This window comes from Podarcis tiliguerta (assembly GCF_965153285.1).
Source record: "Podarcis tiliguerta genome assembly, chromosome: 4".
Classification (NCBI taxonomy): Eukaryota; Metazoa; Chordata; class Lepidosauria; order Squamata; family Lacertidae; genus Podarcis; species Podarcis tiliguerta.
Genome location: NC_139537.1, coordinates 55,883,616 through 55,909,127, shown reverse-complemented (window position 1 = coordinate 55,909,127; position 25,512 = coordinate 55,883,616). Strand labels below are relative to the sequence as shown.

At 42.0% G+C, this 25,512-nt stretch overlaps 1 protein-coding gene across 21 annotated transcripts in view; it reads right to left on the bottom strand.

Moving 5' to 3' along the window:
• Nucleotides 1-25,112, bottom strand: part of CASK (calcium/calmodulin dependent serine protein kinase) — a 118,103-nt gene extending 92,991 nt beyond the window's left edge. For 9 of the 21 annotated variants that reach the window (XM_083437281.1, XM_083437295.1, XM_083437300.1 and 6 more), the window contains exon 1: nucleotides 24,222-24,972. In XM_083437281.1, the coding sequence (XP_083293407.1) occupies nucleotides 24,222-24,280 (59 nt within the window). In that variant the 5' untranslated portion in view covers nucleotides 24,281-24,972. Of the gene's footprint in view, nucleotides 1-23,046; nucleotides 23,110-24,221 lie in introns of all 21 variants that reach the window. The other 12 variants (XM_083437296.1, XM_083437299.1, XM_083437285.1 and 9 more) reach the window with 7 other exon arrangements.
• Between the last annotated feature and the right edge of the window lie 400 nt (nucleotides 25,113-25,512).

Here is a 25,512-nt window from a genome sequence, read left to right as displayed (position 1 = left end):
GGCCCAAAGCTTGTTTTGAAGTGCACATTCACAGCTCCTTATTCTTTTCTAGCTATAATACAACAGCATTGTCACTTGGTAGAACATGAGACTCTTAGAGTCATGAGATTAAGATTAATCTCAGAGTCATTGCCATACTGGGCAAAAGATTCCTGCATTGCAGGCGGTTAAACTAGATGATCCTCGTGGTCCCTTCCAACTCTACAGTTCTAGGATTCTATTATTATGTTTACTCTTATTGAAATATCCCAATACTTATAGTTTGATATGCATTTTATGGATATAGGGGTCATGGTTCATGAAATAGGTATTGCAGAATGTTGGTTAACAGCCATTATTGGAAAATGGTTTCTACAGATTTATGCAAACCTACAAATGAGGGCTACTCAATTTTCTTTCATTCCAAGCAGGAATTGTCATCAGAAATGACTTTCCTGCAGAATTCAAAGATAGTGACAGAATTCATATGGCAGTATATTGGCAAAGAATGTGATCCAAAGTCAGACAACCTACTGTTAAGAAATTATAGTGAAGAAAACTAGGAGAAACTATTCTTGATAAGTACTGTTAACAACCAAAGTCAGTGTTCACTGAACAAAGCAAGCAGCAGAGAGATATAGTCAGCAGATGGAATTGTAAGCCTTACAAAAGATCCTAAACTACATACATATACAAGTAAGGATGCCAGTAAAGATTTTTTTACAGCTTTGCAAGATTCCATTGTCTTAATAAGAGCTCATGCATTATCTCTCAGAAATCTATTTCAACTGATAAGCAAACATTTTTTCTCCAAATTTTCCCCAGTCTGTAATTTGCATAGTTTACATCACAATGAGACAAAGCTTTATAGTGAGCATAGTCTATTTTAAAGAATTCTGAATACTATCTTTACAATTACAAGTCAAAGCACTGACTCTTTGTTCAGAATACTTTTTGTTTTATGAAGGTTGTTGTGAAACATGAAAGCTTGCCTTATCTCACCAACCTTGTACGTTTTTATGTAGAATCAGTAGGAAAACCCATACTTTTGTCAACCTACCCATCAAATGGATAATTTCAAAGTTCAAATTGATAAAAAATAATAATAAATGATATGTGCTTTTCTATGTCACAAGAACACCCAGCAGGATTTGTACTGATTTCAATTGAACATAAAACTAGCAAAGGTTTGAATAACAGTGATTTGATTGAGGATTTTGCTTCAAATAAGTCTTTAAAAAGTTCATTTCATTAAACAGGGTAGCAGAATATTGACTCTTAAATCACTTAATCACTGTACCATTATTTATCAGTGAACAGGCTATCACCAATTCATCATATGTTCCTCTTACCATAAAATCATGCCATATGCTTTTTAGGTCCTCCCTTCCACCTTATTTTTGTTTATGTAAGAGCATTACATAAAGTGAGGGGGGGGGGAGTATTTGATCCCCTGCTAAATTTGCCCGTTTGCCCTCTGACAAAGAAATGACCAGTCCATAATTTTAATGGTAGGCTTATTGTAGCTGTGAGAGACAGAATAACAACAGGAAAACCCCCCAGAAACCCAGAAGACAAAAGCTTCATGTATAAAATTAAGTGAAATGTTATGCCTGACTTGCTTTTATAACTTTAATGACTCTCCTGCCCAGGACTCCCAAAACCCTTCGGCAATTCCTAGTTTAAGTTGCAAATGGTCCCTTTAAGACTGTAAAGTTTTTGGGAGTGGGATTAGCATTAGGCACATCAATATTTGTTGCTGCACTTCACTCAACCCCAATTCTCCTCTCCTCGCAAAACACACACCAGGTGAACCTCTCTGGGGAGAGCATGCTCCAATCAGGAAGCCACCACAGAAAAGGCACATTCTCTTGTTGCTACCTTCCAAACACTCTGGGAAGGGGGACACAGAGAAGGGCCTCAGATGACAGGCACAGGGTCTAAGTCAGAGAGAGGCAATCTTTAAGGTCCTGAGCCATGTAATGCTTTATAGGTCAACACCAGCAATATACGAGTCATCACTCTGCTCCACATACTTTGTACTATTACTGTGGTGTACCGGACTTCAAGTAACATTAAACTGAAATTACAATCTAAACTGTAAAAAGAATAGGAGAAACCACAGACCAATATGGCTACACCGCTTTGTCTTTAATAAATAATAATAATAATAATAATAATAATAATAATAATAAAGTAGAGACATCACCTTGCCAACAAAGGTCCGTATAGTAAAAAATATGGTTTTCTCAGTAGTGATGTATGGAAGTGAAAGCTGGACCATAAAGAAGGCCGATCGCCGAAGAATTGATGCTTTTGAATTATGGTGCTGGAGGAGACTCTTGAGACTCCCATGGACTGCAAGAAGATCAAACCTATCCATTCTTAAGGAAATCAGCCCTGAGTGCTCACTGGAAGGACAAATCCTGAAGCTGAGGCTCCAATACTTTGGCCACCTCATGAGAAGAGAAGACTCCCTGGAAAAGACCCTGATGTTGGGAAAGATGGAGGGCACAAGGAGAAGGGGACGACAGAGGATGAGATGGTTGGATAGTGTTCTCAAAGCTACCAGCATGAGTTTGACCAAACTGCGGGAGACAGTGGAAGACAGAAGTGCCTGGCGTGCTCTGGTCCATGGGGTCATGAAGAGTCGGACACGACTAAATGACTAAACAACAACAACAACAATAATTATATGCTGCCCATCTGACTGAGTTGCCCCAGCCACTCTGGGAAGCTCCTAACAAAAAATAGTAAAGGTAATACAATAATAATACAGTGGTACCTCGGGTTAAGAACTTAATTTGTTCTGGAGGTCCGTTCTTAACCTGAAACTGTTCTTAACCTGAGGTACCACTTTAGCTAATGGGGCCTCCAGCTGCCGCAGCGTGGTTTCTGTTCTCATCCTGAAGCAAAGTTCTTAACCTGAGGTACTACTTCTGGGTTAAAACAGTCTGTAACCTGAAGTGTCTGTAACCTGAAGTGTCTGTAACCTGAAGCATCTGTAACCCAAGGTACCACTGTAATCTGCAACCAAAGGAGAAACATAAGGTAAACAGACAGGCACTGTCCTGATATCCAGAAGTCTGGAGTATGTTGTCAGCAATATGCTGATGACACACAGCTCTACTTTTCCTTTATATCTGCAGGTGTGGCAGTGGATGTGGACCATTGTCTTGCTTCGGTAATGTACTGTATGAGAGCCAAGAAACTGAAGCTCAATTCAGATAAGACCGAGGCACTGTTAGCGGATGGTTCCCTAGACAGGATGGATGGGAAGTTGCTTGCTCTTGATGGGGGTGTGTAGCCCCATCTGAAGGAGCAGATACAAAGGTTGGGGGTACTTCTGGATGCTTTGCTACCTCTGAAGATGGTTTGGAAACTTTACCTGGTGCAGAATTCAGTGGTCAGGTTGCACACTGGAACAAGGCGGCTTGAGCATATTACAGCAATCATGGCCCAACTGCACTGACTGCCAATTAATTTCCAGACCCAATTCACAGTGCTGATTTTCCTATAAAGCCTTAAATGGATCAGGACCGCAGTACCTCAAGGACTGCCTCTCTCCATATGAATCTACCCAAATCCTGCAATCATCATCTGAGACCCTCCTTCATGTGCCTCCTCCACAAGAGGTCTTGAGGGCAGCAACACAAGCAGGCCTTTTCTGCAGTGGCTCCCCATTTGTGGAATTCTCTCTGGGAGCTTGTGACTGGTGCCTTCATTATGCACCTTTAGGTGCCAGGTGAAAACATTCCTATACCCTTTAAAATGTGTTTGTGGGAGAGACTGGGGGCGGGGAGGGTGCTATTGTTGGTGGGGTTTTTTGTTCTGGTTTTTATTGTGTCTTTTGTGTGCTTTTCTTGTATTTTTATGTTGTGAACCTCCTGAGATCTACGGATGAAAGGTGGTATACAAAATTAATAAATAATAAGAAATAAGAAAACACTGAATGTCATGAAAAGCACTGAGGCACAAATCTGCAACTAGGAAGAGATTTTAGAAATACTGCTTCCATTTTCCAGTGGAAGACTGGAAAAAGTTGTAAATGGACACAATATGTGAGACTGTTGAATCTGTTTATTGCATTTGTGGAGAGGAACTTATGGCAAGTGCATTAGCTTTCAGCTTCCATGGTTTTCACTGCATGAGTGAATTTGTAGTTAGGTCTTCTCAAACTGAAGGGCTTTTGATCTCAGAATCAATAATGATAAACGCCTTCTCATAGATTTCCTTTTCTCTGTAGTTATTGCAACCAAGTAGCCACTGAGTAGTTCAGTATTCTGAGTTGAGAATTTTTGTTGTCCTTCTTTATCAAACATCTCATTAAAAATAATACATGTTTTTTCTCCCTTTTCAAAGTGTAAGTATGTCTTGAAGATGTAACCAGAGTTATTATTTTTATTAAATTTAATGAACAACAGCTACTCCTCTTTAAAATAATTCAACCTGACCTGTGCAACCAACTTCTGATGCTTCAGTGATTCTCAGATGCTCTCTGAATACACATTGCATGTCAGCTGCTGGTTGCACTGTCCCTCAGCTCTGAATACTTCTATTAAAAACGGCCTTTCAACTATAGAAGTACACAACCATATAGCAGTGGGAGAACCACAGCATTTTGCCAGTCTAACCATACTTATAGGTATGGGAAACGTTCCCTACCAATAGATCAGTGTTTCCTAAACCTGGGTTTCCAAACTGTTGTTGGAAACACTCCCATCATCCCTCGCTAGCAGGACCAATGGGTGGATGATGGAAATTGTGGTCCAAAAACAGATGGAGACCCAAATTTGGGGAACCCTGGTATAAATCATTGTCATCCTACCTGGTGCAAAATATCAAACCTTTGAAGAACAGCAGTTTGAATAGCCAGAGCACCTGCAATGATAGCTGAGGTCCGAGGATGAAGAAGAAGACTTGTTAGTCTCTTGTTACTCAAATGTCTCCAAGCAACTTGCAACAAATTTAAAGCATAAATATAAATACATTATTGCATAAAAACAAAATAAACCAACCCGTCTAACAGCCACAGGAAGCTTTGGCAGCATACTAGTAACAAAATAACAACATCTTGGTCTATCAAAAGCAGGGAGGAAAGAGAAGTGAAAAAGATGTCGATGAAGGCAGAACTTGCTGTGGAGTGCATTCCGCAAATGGGGAAGCACAACTGAAAAGGCCCTCTTTCCTTATCACCACCATCCCAGCCTCCCTCAGAGAGGTGATCTGAAGGCTTGAAGGGTGGAGATTGATTCTGCTGGTGGGAGAGAGTATCACAATTGGCTCCGCTGGCTTGTGCTGATGGGAGCTGGAGTCCAACAAGGCTTTCCACCCATGTTACATCATCACCCGTGAAGTCACCTCTCTCTCTTAGAAAATAAAATGCTTGTTTGTGGCGTACAAATTTTGTCTTATTGTCAGTCACCTTGGAATTCTTTTGGCAGGTGGAAAGATGGGCTACATTTTATATAAATAAATATAAGCAATACACCCAAGCTAATCATGCCAGATAAAAGCCAGAGCACCCACTGCTAGGCGGGCTTTGGTATGAGTGTTCAAGTTACTCTGCACTGGTTGGGGAGGGCATCCTGAACACCCAATACACCCAGACTTCCTCTTCTGTTAGGTAGCGGGGTGACCTGTACACCACCAGAATACCTCTCCTATTTCAAGATCCCAATACCAGATACATATACTCAAAACTGATAGTCCAGTAGACAAAATACCTGGAAAAGGACTGGAATTCTTAAGTCAACAGCACCACTGTGTCCCTGCCCTCCAAACCAACATATGCAAAGGAAGTTGCTTTATAAATTGTGGCACATCCACCAAGGAGACCTGTGTGCTTTTACTTGCTCCAAATGCAATTCACAGAATGGTGTTAAGAGTTCTCAGTGAATTTGATGGCTAATTAATACTTGCTGGCAGCTGCCTCAGAAGACTATCAATGGACTTGTGGACAGGCCACACTCACACAGAACATCTGGCTCACAAATGGCAAATCAGTATAAGCTGTAAGCTAGTCAGAGCTCCTCCACACTTCTAAGGCACTTGCTTGGCAGCTGCTGGCAAATGTGAGACAATCTTGAGAGACTATGGTATTGACTACCATGGATATCTTTATGTTCAAATACAGGATATAAACCATTGAAATATATTGACAAAACCGAATGAGGCATTTTCATAGCTATCTTGGTATCTAAGCTATTTAAAGCATTAGGTCAAGCACAACAAATAAAACAGGAGTTGGTATAAAGCACTGGTATTGTTATGTCTTTCATAAGTGAATAATAATTTGCTGAGTGTCCTTCCTAAGCAATTAGGAAAGAGTTATAGTCTGAAGCATAGATATAAATTAATTTCAAAACGAAAACAAAAGAAATTCAGGAAGTGTTAGGAGGGGCTTGCCTTGTCTTCCTTGTAAAGGTTAGTGGAATGAGCTAGAATGATACCTTGTCTATTTTTCTAAGAGCTAACAAATAAAGGTCACAATATCATAGGGTACTGCAGAAAAAAAGTTGCATCTGAAATGCCATAGGCACTATTCAACAAGTGCTTGTAGCAATCACTTCCCAGAGTAGAAAAATAACAGATTTCAATTTTGAGTGTTAGAAAAGTTGAAGACCCCTTGAGCTTCCTGTACAAAGTTTTGCAGGAGAGCTTTGCAAAAATCCAGATAGATCCCAGAACAACCTCAAAACTATTCTAAAGCAGCTGTGTGTGTGTGTGATTAAGAACAGTTAACTCTGGCTCACCTGACATTCCAACAGACTGGAAATTGGACAATTTATAGAATTGTCAGAGTCACAATGGAGCGATCTACTGTATCAAAATACTGAAATCAAAACATTTCAGATACTGAATTGCTTATTTACTGGCTAGATTTCAGTTTTTCTTATGCTTGCTTTGCCACTCTATTACTGGAGACACTCAGGACAAAGATGTCTGTCTACATTATATGCTATAAGCAGCATTTCCTAAATGTAGCTATTGTGTTTGCCAATATTTACAACTTCAAAACCTGGAGCTGATGTCACATTGCTGCCTCCCTCCAGTGGTGTAATATATTATTATTATTATTATCATTATTATTATTATTATTATTATTAGGGGGTAGGATGCATATACATTTGTCAAACATCAGGCCAAAGTACAATTTAAATACATATTCTAGTGATAATGTAAATATTAAACACTCAGCACTAAATGCAACATTAAACAGTGGCTAAATACAGCAGTAAACAGTGGCAGTAGTTTTCTATAACACAATTGTAGTTTTGAATGTTATACCTCCTAATACTTTGCAGAGATGGGGAGCAAAAAATGAAGACAACACAACATGCTCTAAACAAAGCCACCAGTTCTTCACCCACAGTGAGGTGATTCTACAAGCCTGGAATCTGTCCATTCATACTGTAAAATTCATTAAGCTGTAGCAAGAGAATAAAGAGGGAAAGGGCATAGGGAACCATAGAGTGAAACTACATATTACACTTGATGCTGAGATGCCTCCCAAAATACCATTGCTACATAACTTCTTCTTCCACATATCATGTAGGAATGCTTACCTGATAGGCAGCCCCACAGAGTGCCTTACACTACACATTAAAAAGTTAAGACCATCATAGAATTAAGGAAGTAACACATGAAACAACTAAAGAAAATTTCTTTCCGTTATCTTATAAAAAGGCTCTTTGGTCTTCTGCAGTCAGGAATCATAAGGGTGTAGCCAAGGATATGAAAGTTGTCAATATTTTGGTACCATTGCAATGGCATCTCATATTCCCAGTACTTGGTATACTATATTTTGAACACTAAGCATGCTATTCTTGCATAGGCTAGCATATCTATTGCTTTTGAAACTACCATGTACAATATAATGATTCTAATCACAGACTACCTAAACCATTTACAGTGGAACCTTGTGTTACGGACGGGATCCGTTCCGGAGGCACGCCTGCAACATGAACTGACAATTTAGTGCTTCTGTGCATGCGCGAGCGGAGAAACCCGGAAGTAACCCGTTCCGGTAATTCCGGGTTACTGTGGGACGCAACACAAAAACATGTAACCTGAAGCGGACGCAACTTGAGGTATGACTGTAGCAATTTTACCACTACCACATTGTTCTAATGCACCAACAGCTACCTCCTAGAGCAGTGCTTTCCAAACTTTTCATGTTGGTGACACACTTTTTAGACATGCATCATTTTGCAACCAGAGGTGCTCTCCACTGGCAGCGCATGTCTGCAAGCTGCCCAGGGTGCGGGTGTGTGCACTCAGTCCCCTGCCACATTGTTGTTGCAGCATCCTCACACCACCATCCCTGGATCCAGGCCTTCTAAGGCCACTTGGGGGGGTATGGTGCGGGAACATGGCAGCCATGCACCCTGACTGAAAAACACATAATTTTATAATAATAATTATTTATTGAATTTATATACAGTAGTACCTTGGGTTACAGACGCTTCAGGTTACAGGCTCTGCTAACCCAGAAATAATACCTTGGGTTAAGAACTTTGCTTCAGGATGAGAACAGAAATCATGCGGTGGCGGCGTGGCGGCAGCGCGAGGCCCCATTAGCTAAAGTGGTGCTTCAGGTTAAGAACAGTTTCAGGTTAAGAACAGACCTCCAGAACGAATTAAGTTCTTAACCCGAGGTACCACTGTACTGTCCTATACCCAGAGGTCTCAGGGTGGTTGCCGCATCCCCACACCATCCTCCCTGAGCTGCCTTGCAAGCTTTGGATCTGGGGAGGGCAGCACAAGAAAGGCATAACTACGCGCCCCTCGATCCTACCCTGGGATCGAATGGCTGCTATATCCTCCACGCTGCTGCCCCAGCAGCCTTGCTACTTGGATTGCAACCTTGGTGCCTGCTTTTGTGCTGGAAGAATAAAGCACAGAGTTGTGCGTTTTGCTTTGCTTTGTTTGCTGCAAACCTGGAAATAAGTTGTCTCTCTCCTCTCTCAGGTGAGGTGCTTCAAGGGTTAAACCTAGAAACTGCCCCACTGCCTAGAGAGGCCCAGGTCTCACAGAGAGTATTTTTTTTTGGGGGGGGGGGTTAAATACTAACACCTTCCTATTCTGTTCTAGCTATTCTGGGGAGAAATAAAAAAAAATGGCTTTGGGATTTCCTAGGAGTAGTATTGTTGGGAGGGGGGTTGGTAGATTCGGAGGAAATGTGAGTAAATAATTCCAAAAAAGGGGAGGATTTGTTGCTGCTTTTCAGAGAGTAGTGTGTGTGGGGGGGGACTGGACTTCAATGGAGGATGCAGATATGGAATCTCATTTCTCTGCAACCATCAAGTTCAGCCAGGGAGCAAGTCATTTGCAAAAGGGCTGATTTCAAGGGAGGAAAGTGTTAAGAAGGTTCGAAACTGTCAGATCTTTAAATTGGCCCCTGTAGATGTTTGTTTTTAAATGGCAGTGCTGACCTACAGGAATTAAGCCCTCTGGAGCTGGCAGCACAGATCACCTGCCTGTTTGCTGCGGATGGAAAGGTGTGCAGGCCAAGGCTGGTGCTAAATGGGCTCTTCGTCGCCTGTATGCCCTTGCTGCTCTCCCCTCCCTCTCACACACCAGATTCCACCTGGCATGCACAGAGCCCTGATAGGGGTGGCAACGGCTGAAGGAGGCGCAGCAAGGGCAGAGTGCACTGTGGTGCAGCTGGCAGAGATGGGCAGGCTGGGCAGGAAAGGGTTGTGCCGCTCTGCACCAGAGAGGCTTCAGCTGCTTCAGCAGAGGGGGAATAGTAATTCTCCTCAGGTAAAAAGACTGGAGATCGGCTGGTTGGTCCAACATGACGTGACATACCCCCACACTGAAGTCAACATACTAATGTGTTGCGACACAGGGTTTGGAAAGTTCTGTCCTAGAGGAAGCAGATTAACAATTTCACAGTAAAAACTATGCATTGAAAGAGCAGCAGTCAATGTACATTTTTACTAGAAAAAAGGGCAGATAACGTTAAAACTATATTGACTTTTAGAAAAGATGGGATATAATCATAATCAGTCAGTTTAGGCAGAGGACTGCTGAATAAAGTTGGTGATTCTAAAAAGGCTGCCCATCAGCAGTCATTTCATCCAGCAATTTCTGTGGGAGAACAAGACCTCATCTACTAGCCTGGCTGGGACTGACAGCTATTTGGCTGCTCCTCTTCCAAAATCATCTCCTGCACTGGGCCATTCCACCTCTGACCTTTATGTAGCATTGTTCACAATCAATATCAGTATTTGCCATCCCCCTTCTCTTCCCTTTTTCCTTTTGTATTTTGCCTATAAAACATTATTTTAGGTTGTAAAGCACATCAGGTGAACTGAAAAAGGATATAAATAAATGAAAAGTTGCATAACATTGTATGGCTAGTTGGATCAAGGCTGAGGCTGTAGCTCTTATGTATTCTTAATGTTTGAGTAATGCCTGATTAAAAGCTCTGGATTGCTGATGTGATAAAATCAACTGATTGCCTTTATTACAAAATAAAAACCTGTGATCTTTATAACTATCCAGAAAAAATATAAAACAGAAAATAACTAAAATGTGTGTGGACATTTAAAGATTGCAATTTATTTTTTACATTCATAGTTCACCCTTCCCCCAAAGAGCTCAGGGCAGAACATATGGGGTTAATCCAATTTATCCTAACAACAATCCTGTGAGGCACCTTAAACCGCAGATTGAGAATCTGCAGAAGCAAGCTTCATATCTGAAAGGATGTGAATCCTGGTCTCTTAAGTCCGAGGCCAATACTTCACCTATCAGATCACACTATTAATTACTCCACACACGCATCATTAATATTTATAGTAGCTTATACTGCACATTAAAATACAATATTGAGTACTACTATTCAGTGGCTGTTGTTGTGTATGCTCTCAGAATCACATAAGTGTTAAGAGAGTGAGTCCATTATAAATTTATTATTATTATTCATATTAATTAAATGTCTATACAACTCTTCATCCAAAGATTACAGGGCAGTTTACAACATAAAAACACAAAAATCATAACATTACATTAAAAACAATAATGCCTTCCTATGCCCAGTCTTTCCTTTTTAAATAACCAGGGTACAACATTATACATAGTTGTAGGATCTTCAGCAGCTTACTCAATTTCATCTCAGGATAATGCAACTAAGAGCCTGGGTGGGGGGAATATCTAAAAGGAATGATGAACTTGATCATCATTCTGCATATATCTGGAAAATGTATCTCACTAATTAGCTGGCTCTGGACAAATGAATTTTGCCAGGACATTTGCTATAAAGATAGTGTGGAATGCCAAAGAAAAGAGAAGCCAAGTCCTGGCTTCGAAGTTCAACAGTGGGCAAAACAGAAATAGGTGACAGAGCTTCAATACTCTTGTTTTAGAAGGTCAGTTTCTGAATGTGCCACTGTAGAATGCTGAAAATAGGATTCACATCTAAGAGAGTCATGTAAAATAAAAGGGCATTACTTTATATGCTTGGTTACAGAATATGCAAATTTATTTAAAAGCCAGATAACAAGTCAACTGGAAAAAAAAACACTTTTAATTTTTAGGCCTAATACATGGTCTTAAAATACAAATCTCCAGCTCGTAACAGATCCAAATAAAAATACATTACATTTATTTTAAAAGATACAGAACTTCTTCTGAGGCTTAGCAAACCTGTTAAGCAGCAACAGAATATACAAGAAAAAGTTCTCAAACTTTGTTCTGTGGGTCACACTTGCAGAATATTTTTTTTTATGCACCACCAATTTTTTTTATTAACAAGAAATACATTGGAAAACAAAAAGGATCAACTCCTAGCTACATAAGAATATGAATCATTCCCAAAATGTAATTATAAACAAGCCTCTTACATATGTACCTTAAGTATATATACAAACTCAATGAGAGGTGTGAATTTGCTTATGCCAGGTAATCTCATTTATATTCGGTCTAATTTGAGACAAACTAACTCATCTCCTCATCAACACAAAGAAGCCTTTCTCTTTTCTGATCTTTCATAGTTGTCAGAGTTGAAAATCCCTGTTCATACAAAATGTCACAGAGAACTGTAGAATAATAGCCAATGCTCTCAAAGAGAGGCGTGGATGCAGTTTTTGGTTGTATATTCCCACCCCACCCCACAATACTCTACTCTACTCTACTCTACTCTACTCTACTGAAATGTTAAATGCATCTTTGATTGTTCTTGAATCTTTCTGCCATACTTGCCATCATCTCCTGCCACATCAATGTGGTGCGCTACACCGTTTGAGAACCACTAGCCTAACCATAGGTTAAAATGAGCACATTGGATTGTTTTCAAAGTTTGCTTCGCATTAGTGGGAAAAAGTGAGATGGGCAGAAAATATACCCAAATGAAACCTTTCTTTTTCTATGGAAATATTTTTTGTAAGTTTATTAGCAACTACGAGTAGAAGCCAATTAAAACTACAACATCAGGCAAACTGATCAATATAAAAAGCTTTAGCTTTATTTACTTTATAAAAATAACAAATTAGATAACTCTCTAGAACAGCCTTTCTCAACCTTGGGTTCCCAGATATTCTTGAAATACAATTCCTATCATCCCAGACCATTGGCCATGTTGGCTAGGAATAACAGGAGTTGTAGTCCAACAACATCTAGGGACAGAAGGTCAAGAAAGACTGCTCTAGAACACCACAATTTTTTAATCAGAATTAGCTTAATTTGTATAGGAAAATTTTCCAATTCAAAAATTTCCAGAAAACCCAGATCACTGATGGAAAAGCACTTATGTTCATGCAAAGTGGGGCACCTGATTTTTACTGATTTTCCTCTATCCACCAAAGCAATATGGGAGACAGCAAAGAGAGCTTCAGTAGATGGTTGAGCAAATCAGTTAAAGTTAGGTGTGTGAACAGAAGTAGGGCTATGTCTACTAGGGCTACTAGGCTACCTAGGGCTATGTCACATAGAAAACCATTGCAGTAGTCATTTTTCAAGTATTATTGGGATTCAGCAATATATTTTCCTGATATTTGTTGTTGGAGCAAAATTTAAAGCCACAGGGAAGACTTGGTTTTTAGGCAACATCAAGAGGTTACCTCTGTAGAAGAAAGTATTCTAGGACAGCTTGAGAAGGAGATTACAGCAGGATTTGGCTGCAAGATACAAGGTAATGCTACCAAGAAGTTGAATCACTGCTAGCACAATTCCAATAATTCATTCAAAACTGTTTTTAAATCTGGTAAGAGGGATGGATTGGCTTGCCCACTCTAAGCCAACCGATGAAAACTCTATCATGGTTTCCCCCAATGAAACCTGGGAATTGCAGTTTTACAGTTCCCAGGATTCTTTGGAGAGGAACCCACAACTGTTTTAAGCCGTATAATGCTGCTTTAAATGTATAGTATAAATGAGGTCTGAGTCTAGGAATTTGCTTTCAATTGAAACCAATCCATTACCACTTTTCACTCCAAAAAATAAGTCCTCTCCATGCCGCCCCTTGCTTACTGCAGGGATAGCCAAGTTCTCAAAACAAGCTTCTGTGGAAAAAGTTAGCAGATCATGTCCTTTAGAAATGAATTTCATCTCCAGCATCCTCTATGTAGTTAAGATTGGAAAAGTCAAACATATGCTGAATGTAGACATAAAAGGATTTTAAAATGTTCAATGTTCTGAGCACCTAATTTCCATCAACTAACCAGAAATCTGGTATAATTTGATTTCTGGTATCCTTTGTTTTAGTTTTAAGGAACCTTGGTTTCATGTAATTCCAAAAATGAGATATTAGACATTCTTTGCCCCAGCAATCCTAGGTGCACCCTGAAATCTACATAGCACATGGTTGATCCCAATCCAATTAAGTCTGTTATCTACTCCTACACTCCATCTTAAGACTGTGACTAAATACAGACTTTGTGGCTTCACAATCAAGCCAGCTCTTTCCCTTCCTCTCTCTCCCTCCTGTCCCTCCCTTCACTCAAGTTCCAACCTGATTAAGAGTCCTAGGGAACTAAAAAAACTTACTATTTTGTGGCTTTTTGGTTTGTCCTAATAAACCTATTGCCAGTCTGTCAATTCCTGAACAATTCTTATAGAACAACATAGGTACTTAAAAAAAAATGCATTAAAAATTATGTAACCAGGAAATTCCATTCAAATTCCTAGAGATTGCAAAGTGTTTCAGAAGTTGAGCACCCTCATATTAAAATGCCAGATCAATGTATAAGATTATTTATACATAAAATTATTTACAGACCACCCCTCATATATCAAAGCTGTGTGCAACAAAGTATGCAAGTACAATAAACATAAAATACAATAATAATCATACAAATAACTAGCTATCTTGAAAAAAAATTAAACAACAGAATAGGCCTGTCACATAAAAAGGCCTCTAAGAGGCATCTGAAAATTAACAGTGAGGATGCCTGCCAAGTCTCTGTTGGAAGAGTGTGTGACTATCAACACTAAGTGCTGGGCTTCTAATTGAAGCCAGTCGGTCTTCTGAAACACAACAGAACAACTAATAGCACTCCTCCAGGTGACCTCAGTAATCAATCTGAGGCGGTCCTCAATTTTACTAAGACATTTTCAAAGAGTCTAAGAACATAATATGCTAGGTAAGACCAATTCTCTATCTAATGCAGCACTGTATTTTCAAGTGGCCAGCTGTAAGCTTCAAGAAAGCATGAACACACATATTTGCATATTGAGAGAGAGAAATTTACCAAGCTCCCCAACCCCTAAAAATCCACTTTATAGCAAGTGCGGTGGTTACTAGCCATGAAAGCTATGTTCTAGCTCCACTGTCAAGAGGCAGTATGCCTCCAAATACCAGTTGCCAGGAATCACCAGTGGGGAGAATTCTATTGTAATTGGTTTGTGCTTGCAAGCTTCCCACAGGTATCTGTTTTGTTGTGAGAACAGAATCTGACTGCATAGCTCTTTGGCCAGATCCAGCAGGGTTCTTCTTGTGTCCTTAGCTGCTTTGCAGGAAAGAACATCTGGTGCTGGCTCCTGCTCCAATGGGGCTGGTTGTTGTATTTTCTGAGCATATGTGGTGTATCCTGTGTGATGACTGGGCCAAAGTCTTCTAGAGAGTTTCATTTCTGAGTGGGGAACAGAACTGGATCTCCACAGTCCAAGTCCAATGCTCTATCCATTAAATCATACTGCCTCTAAGAGGCAAATCTTTCCTCCACTGCTGGACCTGAAATGTTATTCTTACTTGGAAAATTACACACAGAGATGTGCATTACCAAGTGGGCCAGAAGGCAGAGCAATGTAAAAAACAGGAGTGTAACATTTAAGTATGCAGAACAGAGATGAGGACCATTCGAAAGAGCTGAAAATACAACCAGAGTAGATGTGTAACACACTTGTAGTGAATACGGCAAAGTATGATGGCTAGCGAGTATAAGCACTTAAAGAGTGACAAATATTTTCTGTAGGAGCTAGCTATGCTCACTTTCAATTAAGCCCAACCCCTATAGTAAAATCTCCATAGGTACAAGTAACGACACTTTAGGCACGTCCAATGGATGCGCAATGGCTTTGGGACCCAGAAGAGGCAGAAAAGGGGCATAATGGTGCGGGGCACACTTACACATGCTCAGGGCTGCCATATGTCCTGATTTTCCCAGCCATTACAGTGGTACCTTGGGTTACAAACACCTCGGGTTACAAACACTTCAGGTTACAAACTCCGCCAACCCAGAAGTAGTACGTTGGGTTATAAACTTTGCCCCAGGATGAGAACAGAAATCGTGCACTGGTGGCGCGGCTGCAGACCCCATTAGTGAAAGCACGTCTCAGGTTAAGAACAGTTTCAGGTTAAGAAAGGACCTCTGGAACGAATTAAGTCTGTAACCTGATGTACCACTGTACTAGGATATCAAAGGCAAAAGTGACATCCTTCTTGTTAAAAAAAAAAAAAAGACTCAACAAGTGTTAGAGTGTCCTGGATTTTACAGAACCCTGTATGAAATGGTCACTGCCTGTGTTCTAACAGCAGCTTCTGTCTCTAGAGTCTGCCTGTCTCTTTCTGGACACAACAATGCAACTATGTTATTCCAAGAAGGAAAGCCCTTGCCAAAATACTGCAAACTTTAGTAACTTCCCAGTAGGACTATTGTAACAAACCCAACATGAGACTGCCCTTTAAATCATGCTCAAAAATTTAAGTGGTTCAAAATGCCACTGCCAGAATAGTAACCGGCTCTGACAAGACAAGAATACATAACTTTTAAAACTGTTAGTTTTTTCACTGGTTCCCAACCCCAATTCAAAGTGCTGGTTCAGCTAGCTTTCCAAAAACTCCAGCACCTCTAACTTGTCTATGCAGGCAAAGTTGGGATACTGATCAAGCTTTTTTAAAATATCATCAGACAGAACACAAGTACTGTGCAAAATTGCCTGACCTTTTGAAACCACAAAGCTGGGTATACTAAAAATTCCTTCATACACATGATTATGCAAATTCATTATAAGCACTAGTTCAAACTATACATTTGTAATAGTCTGTCATCCTAGACAAACTTCATATGGAGGAGACAATATGAATGAAACATGTAGCAAAGTACTGGAGTGTGCATCTTCAATATTCCGGCCAGTCAGCCACACCCTCAATTCAAGATGCTCCATTCCAGTCCTTCCTCTGTGGGGTTTTCTGTTCCCCCACCCACACAGCTCAGCCCTCAGTGAGCTGTTTGATTCCCTGCTGTTTAGAAGGGTTGATAAAGTTTTCCTATGCTTCTGCAAACCTTGGAATTCCTCCCTCCTTCTCAATGATCCTGTTTTGGTGACATTCCTATTGGCACTATGTTAGAGAGGGGTGACCAATTACATCTATTACATCATTTATAATATATGCAAACATCCCAACCTGAGCAATATCAAAAACAAATTATTACTTTATCTTGGAGACATTAAAATTTAAACATATCCCAACTCTAACCAAAGCTTTACAGGCTTTACTTGGTTAGTCAATGTGAAACACAACCCACTAACTGTAATTCTGTGTCAGCCTGAACGTCCAGCTCTTTGAGATTCTCTTAACCAGCAGCTGTGTGATCCTCTTAGGTAGATTGTTACCAACAGGAGGCTGGAGATGATGCAAGGCAAACAAGCTTTCTGTTTCAGTACACGGATAACACAAGTGGATCCCAGCCTGAGATTCTGTCCAGTTTCACTGTGGATCTTTACAACCAAACAATTGTTTAGCCAACAACACAGTTAATTCTGATGTATAAGGATGTAAAATGTTGACCCTTCAAAGCACCAAATGGCTTCAGCCCTGTATACCTGAAGGGTGTACCCCATTGTTCAACCTGGACACTGAGGTCCAGCTCCGAGGGCTTCTGGCAGTTCCCTCATTGTGAGAAGTGAAGTTACAGCGAACCAGGAAGAGGGCCTTCTTGGTAGTTGCGCCTGACCCATGGAATGCCCTCCTATCAGATGTCAAAGAGATAAACAATCATGTGACTTTTCATATACACCTGAAGGCAGCCTAGTTTCAGGAAACTTTTAATGTTTGATGTTTTGTTTTGTTGTGCTCTGTTAAATTTTGTGGGAAGTCCTCCAGAGCGGCTGGGACAATCCAATCAGACAGACAGGGTGCAAGAACTATTTATGATTATTGAAATTAACAATTGCTTTAACTGAGATTGCACACTTTTATCCTTTTTAGGGGAAACCCAGCCAGATGGACGGGGTATAAATTATTATTATTATTATTACTACTACTACTATTAGGTATGTTCACACAAAAATGTCACATGCACTTTCCAGTTTGTCTCCTGAAAAATTCACTTTTTCCTTCAATCAAACTAACTAAATATGTGAAATAAAACTTCCTAAAGTGTAAACATTATACTTGAGAGCTTTTATCAGGTCTTTATTCAGTTTCTGAGTATAGTTGAATATTATTATATCATATCATATCATATTATAAGTGCGTGTCTAAATCCAGATTGTAATAAGTTTTTGCTGACATGCTAAAGTAGAAGCAAGAGTTTAATCCTATCCATTCAGAATGATGTGAACTGATAAAAAAAATGCCTATCACTTAGATGAAAGCACCATTGTTAAAGCACTCATAAAACAGGTTCTTTGAAACTCATGTTCCTTCCACAGTAAATATCAGGAGATCATCCTTATCTTTGTGAGATATTTACACATAAAATTGCATGAATATTTTAAAGTTAGAGACTAAGCTATTTAGAAGTTAAATCAGTATATCAAAACTTTACACCTGCAGAATTGTGTGGGTAGAGAAACAGCTATCCAAAATAAATTTTGGCAGATCATAAATTTAAATAAGAGAAAAACACAAGGTATGTCTACTAGATTCTAAATAGATACTGGTTATGCAGAAAGTTAATTACAACAATGATCTTTCTGACCCCTACTGAAAGAATTTAAGAATAAGATCATGTCTAGTTAGCATGTCTGGGAATGTAAAGATCTGGAATTCATCACTGGTTTATTTCCCCCATTAGATAATAACATGTATTTTCACACACCAGACAGCATATATTTCTACGTTCACACAACCACCAACAGCAACTATTATTATTACTGCTATATATGATCATTTGATACAAACAATAATGGCTACATCCTTAAGCACACCTGAAAATAAACTCCACTAGAATTAATAAAACTTAAAAGTAATTTTGCTAAGGGTCCAAATATGCACGGTTGCAATCCTGATGAAGTAATCCAAACCTTTGATCTGCCATGCTGGAGGGGGTGTGTGGATGAGCTGGAGGTGCCTTTCTGCCCAACCCTGCTAATAAGGAGCACCCCAATGCCCAAACAAAAGGCAGGCAGAAGCTCCCACCTGCAGTACCCCTTACCAGCAGTAGTCAATGGTAACCTTCAAAATGAGACACTTTGGGACAGAACTATTTGACATCAAGCCCAGCTGAGACCTCTCAGGTTTTGCTAGCCTGGGAGCTCACATAGCAAATTTGTTGTTTAGTCGTTTCCGACTCTTCGTGACCCCATGGACCAGAACACGTCAGGCACTCCTGTCTTCCACTGCCTCCCACAGTTTGGTCAGACTCATGCTGGTAGCTTCGAGAACACTGTCCAACCATCTCATCCTCTGTCGTCCCCTTCTCCTGGTGCCCTCCATCTTTCCCAACATCAGGGTCTTTTCCAGGGAGTCTTCTCTTCTCATGAGGTGGCCAAAGTATTGGAGCCTCAACTTCATTATCTGTCCTTCCAGTGAGCACTCAGGGCTGATTTCCTTAAGAATGGATACGTTTGATCTTCTTGCAGTCCATGGGACTCTCAAGAGTCTCCTCCAGCACCATAACTCAAAAGCATCAATTTTTCGGCGATCAGCCTTCTTTATGGTCCAGCTCTCAGTAGACATTTTTGCCTCTCCCCACCCTTCCCCCCACCTGACTAGTGCATGTAGTGGGATTGTGGATGCAGCAGTGGCTACACTGGTCTATTTAGCCCTGCCACTGCCAACCAGGGATTTGGGCTGCCCATTAAATTCATTTCCATGAAACACATTTATGATCTTAGAACTGATTTGATTTCAAAGTAAAGACCTCAAAATCAGCCAGTGTATACCTTCAAATAATTTTAGCCTTTGCGTCATATTCCTACAAAAATGAATCCAGCAACATCTTGAGGACCACAGGTTCACCAAACCTGCTCTACAGTATGTAACAAATTGAGCAGTGAGAGAGAAAATTGCTGTGCCATTGTTCTTCCATCCCTACAGTCAATGTTTGGGAGAATACGGAACCTAAAGATCATACAGCGAAGGCTATCATAAACCAAGGAAAAAACAATGAAGACTCAAATATAAGTCCAATTAACAATTAACTGATTAAATAGTTATAAGAAAATTCAAATATAAATGTGTGCTTGTCAACTATCTCATTCATTGGTAGCAAAGTAGATTTGCGTCTGATTGAGCAAATTAGAAGAATGATGTGCTTTAAGTAAAAGGGTTATCCTACAGTCTTCCACTGAAAGCTAGGAGAGGAAGAGGTCAGGAATATCTCAGAAGGAATCAGAGTGCCACAGCCTCTTCACAATTGCTTATACCTGTCTTAAGAAACCTGCTAGATGTGTATTCCAATGCACAGCCTAAAGAGAGCAATTACTTTAAAAGCTCACAAGATGCCTAGGCATTACTACTGAGAATTAGCTTTGTAGATATTTGCCACTTTAAAAGAATCATTAAGGCAGCCCTCCTGTTGGAGCTGGGAATATAAGAAGTTGCATTTTGCCAGGTCAGACAATTTTCCAGGACTGTCTACAGTCTGTCTTGCAGTTCATGGAACTCACATATTCATACTACACACAGCAATAGTGTGCCAACAGCTCCCCCCCCCCCCAAAGTATGCAATGCTTTTTATGTACACAGTCTTAATAATACTGAATACAGCAATACCTTGGAAGATAAGCCAGAATATCCAAAAACCAGAAAGGGGCTGTGTCTGATTGATACCGGTTTGTCTAAAGCCAAGTAATGTAGTAGTGGACCTTGGAGTCTCTAATTTCAGCAGCACCCTGTACCACTCCAGAATTCAGCACCCCTGCCTTCCATTCTATATAATAGTTGCAGCACCCTGAGTCTTTGTGCTCCCCTAATCCATCTCTGGTCCCGGCTCAAAACACACAGACAAAGGCTTCAACTTGTAAGTAGGAAAGATATCCTTATTCAGGCAAGTAACTGTACAGGCTTGGCAGCAGACATAGTGCTCAGAAGTCATGATTCAGGCGTTCAGGAGCATAGAAAGTAGAGAAGAAAGTATCCCAACAAGTTTCCCTGACCTCACCTCTGAAGCTTTTAAAGATAAGGTATGCTTGAGTTTAGTCACAAGAGTCACTCATCTTGTGGGAATGCTGAGATTACAAACGCATGCTGTCAGGGCAGATGGGTCAATTTTTGTCAGTGAAGGCAGCACCTGATTCTAGGTCACAAGACAACACCATTATGTTTATGCTTCTGTTCAGTTGCTGCTGCCTCCTTTTCAGCCTTAGAATAATAGAATCAGACAGTGTTCGAAATTATCCATGCACCAGGTTCATTTTGCACCTGGCTTTCAACCACTTGTAACCAAGAGAAAATGCTTAGGAACCAGGATGGCCCCTGGCACCTCCATCATTTGGAGGTGCATGCCTGGGGATCATTGGATCTGGACTGTTTTCACACACCAATACCCCATCCTTTAGAATTCCATCAGCTATATTTTATCTGTACTATCAGAATGAATTTCTGGAACCAAAATGTGTTGGGTTTTTTTGCAGCCTGAGCAGGAGCAGTCACTGCTAACAGAAAGAGGTAGGAATAGGCCAAGAGAGCCCCTGGATTGAGTGACTTTTCTTCTGAAAGTTCTAAAAGTACTTAATCTAGCTCATGTTTGTCATCTGAACTAGCCAGATGTTTAACTGAGAATCAATCACAGTCAGTCCATCATTTGAAAAATAAGACTTTAGAGCAGTTTTACCCCAATATGGCAACTAGACATCCCATTTTGGCAACTGTAGCCTTGGTTTAAGGAGGCATTTGGTGCTTATCTTATATATCTGAGTTTCTAACACTGGAATCAGAGTTGGAAGGAACCACAAGGGTCATCTAGTCCAACCCCTTCCAGTGCAGCAATATTTTCCCAATGTGGAGCTCAAACTCACAACCCTGATACAGTGGTACCTCGAGTTACAGAAGCTTCAGGTTACAGACTCCGCTAACCCAGAAATAGTACCTCGGGTTAAGAACTTTGCTTCAGGATGAGAACAGAAATCGCATGGCGGCAGCAGTGGGAGACCCCATTAGCTAAAGTGGTACCTCAGGTTAAGAACAGTTTCAGGTTAAGAATGGACCTCCAGAATGACTTAAGTTCTTAACCTGAGGTACCACTGTATTAAGAGTCTCATACTCTACCAACTGAGCCATCTCAGCCTCCTCCCTCCTGGCTGATCAACCCCCCCCCCTTCTTTAGTAAGGTCAGAGGGGACAGCCGGCATCCCAGCTTCCTCTTGCATAATGGTTAAGGACAGCGTGGAAAGGGGAGGTCCCTTTCTTACAACTAAGGCTTCCCCAATTCAAGCCCCCCCCCCCATTTCTTCTTCCTGTGAATCCAATCCCAAGGCCTATGGTCTCACAACACCTAATAAACTTTACCTAAGGCTGAATCTAGGACTTCTTCATTCATCACTTATGATCAAAGCTACACCATTTGTCATTATTTATTAAGTTACACCTACCCACCCCAATCTGTCTTTTGAGCCAAGCCTTCAGAAAATGGTTTAGAAACGAGGACATTAAAATAAAAACCCATAAAACAACACCTAATTAGAACAAAGAGAACCAGCATTAAAAACCAAGAAGAGGTTTGGTAGAGTAAAAAGAGGGTTAAGAAATATTTAAAACCTAACAGAGGGCCAAATTAAGTTATCATACCAGTAAGTTCAAAAAGTGTGAGACCACAACTGAAAAAGCCCTTTCCCAACACTAACACCTTCTGATATTTATCAGTGGCAGGACAGGGAGCAGGACCTCAGAGGTCAGTCTTAGTGTCACCTAGAGGGAATTTTGCATTTCCTCAAGTACAAAATAGTGTTAATTGACTGCAACTTCCCAATGAAGGAGGAGAACCTTTTAGAAATACATGAGTGGTAGCACATTTATTGCAAAAGCAACAAAACAAAGCCCTATCACATGGTATACTGGAGCAGCAAAGTAAAATAAATGAATGAATGAATGAATCTGAAAACTATGGAGCAAACGAGTTTATAACTGATGCTTTTAGGGTTCTAACCAAATTATCTCTCAAAAACTGGTATTCCCATAGGCAAATTAATAATTAAGAGTTGGGAGGCACTTGTGACACACACAATTCAATAAAGTATTTGGCAAAAGGTGTTACAGGACCAAATGTCCTCAAATATTTTGAGCAAGCAGACACAAATTTTAGCTTCATAAAAGAAAACTGAGGGAAACATAACAAAATAAATGCTAAAAATATTATTTCTGCATTGTCTTACAGTAGACAACTATCTGACAACTATTATAGCAAAATTAGAATGAAAGAAAACAGTGCAATCCTATACTCAGAAGCATACCTTACTCCCAGGTAAATCATTTCCAAAGGCGTTTTCCTCACCATGTAGTTATCCTTTCAAAATCTGTAATAGGAAAGCCACCTAAGTGCTAAAGCATCTTCAGTTAACTCCAATATGCAAAGTTACCTGTTCTTTCAAAATGGTGCATCTTATTCTACTTTTGTTTTATCACCAAGAACTATAAAAATAAGTAGAAAGCTCACAAAAAACACATTATCACTAGTAACCTAAAACTATGAAGAAAAATAAAGTGTGGTTTTGTTTCCTTTTAGTATCATAATTAATTTTATTTTCCACTAGCACAGAATTGCACAAGTTACAAACTAAGAAGACTTGAGCTGCCATTTTCAAACAACCTACCAAACTGGTCACTCCAAAACAGACAGGCAGTGGCAGTTTAGCAACTGCTGCAACTTCAGTTTTATGCAAGCTCTTGAACATCGATTTAAAAGCAGTTGCATAAGCCCCAGAAAGGCAAAAATCTCCTTCTGCACTCTTCATCATTATTATTCCAAGTGGGTGGGGGTGAGGGAGAGAAATATTTACAGAGAAACTGAGCATTACCTGAGTGTCACTTACATCGTCGCTAACGAGCTGGGCTATTATGCAGCAGAGCACAGGAAGGCACCTGGCCTGCAAATATACCAGGCACACCACACAAGAGCAGAAAGATGTGGAGGGAAAACATCCCCCGCCTCATCCCTTCCTTGCCTACCTTCCTGGTCACATAGACCTCTGACAACACCGGGGCAAGCAGAAAACCAGGTTAGCTGCAGGAGCAAACAGCCGGTTTAATCTGAGTGCCCGAAGGTGGCGAGGAGGGGGGGGGGAGGGGAGGGAGGAGAAGAAACAGCCCCCCCATTATCAAGTCACTTCCCCCACCGTGTGAAAGCGCGTGGGCGCCACGGCGGATTCACTTGTCATGTCACTCAGCCCCAACGCCATGGAGCCGGTCCCTCTCTCCCCCTTGCCTGCCTCAGACAGACACGGCGGCCGCAACAGCAGCAGCAGCAGCAGCTCAGGTGGGAACGGAGCCGAGCATCTCTCTCCCCACCACCACCTCCCGTCGGGGAGGAGGCTTTGCTGCTTCGGTCACGGTCGCCTCCGTCTCTTTCTCTCGCCCCCCCTCTCATTCCCCCCCCCCCCGGCCATTTGCCTCTCCCGCCGCCACTTACTTGCCGATCACCTCGCAGAGCTCATACACATCCTCGAACAGCACGTCGTCGTCGGCCATGGTCCAGATGGGGGCAATTCGCCACACGGGCGGCCGAGGCGGGAAGGGGGCGCGGGCACGATCCCCTCCGCGCTCCCCGCACGACGCGCCGCCGCCACCACCGCGTTAAATCCCAGCCGCCTCACGCCGCACAGATCCAAATCCGCCCCGGAGGCTCCAACGGCCACGCCGGGAATCCCTTCAGCCGCCGCTCCTTGTTCCTTCCTCCTGTGGGCCTCAGCCTCCCCGCGTGTCTCTCTCCGTCTCTCTCGCTGCCGCCGCCGCCGCCGCCGCCAGGTCCTCACCTTTCCCCACCCCGTCCGTCGCGACCCTTTTCCCTTTGCTCCCCCACCGCTGCGGCCCTGGAGTCTAATGCCGGCAGGCGGCGGCGGGCGGGGTGGAGCAGGGACCACGGAGGGGATGGATACGGAGATGAACCGGCGGAAGGCAGAGCCGCCTCATTCGCCTCCCCTCCCCCACTGGTGCACACTCACACGCGAAGGGGCCGGGGAGAGAGAGAGAGGGAGAGAGAGAGAGAACGCGCGCGCGCGCACAGGGAGTGAGCGAGGGAGAGGCAGGCGCGGCTCCGACCACGCGCCAAGCAACTGCCGCGCTAAGCTGTTTAATGGAGGGCGGGCGCGCCGCCGCCGCCACCTTTCTAATCAGTCACGCAACCGCCCAGAGCCAGCGCGCGCGCTCCCTTCTTCGAAGTGCGCGCGCGCAGTCTTCTTCTTCTTCTTTGCCTTCCTCCCTACCCCGCCCGGCCGTTCTCTCGTCCCCCCTCCCTGCCTCCCTCTTCCCCCATTTGACAAGTCCTTTGCCAGAACCGCGCGCAGAGCCACGCCCACAACACCCCCCCTCCAGGGGGCGCAAAGGGGGCGCTCTGCGCAGACGCGGGTGTGTTAACGTCATAGGGAAGGCGAAGGGGAAAATGAGGCGGGGCGCCGTAGCGCTCTTCTGGGGGGCGGGCAGGCGGGCTTTCATTGTAGTAGCTTTGGAGCCTGTGCTTGGAGAGCGTAGTGAGGCTTGTAGGAGCTCGCGCGGAGGAGAGCGGCTCCCCGGCGCGGCGCAGCAGCGTGTAGTGTTTGCGGAGAAGTAGCTGCGGTTCCTCCTCAGCGCTGTTTTCTGTCCTCCATGACTAGTTTTTATGGGAACAAGAAGTCAGTTTGGCTTGTGCAAGAAGTTAGACGGGGCTGAGGAAGGACAGGTAATGTAGCCGGGCGTGCCTCTTTGGCGCTAAGGTACCTGACCGG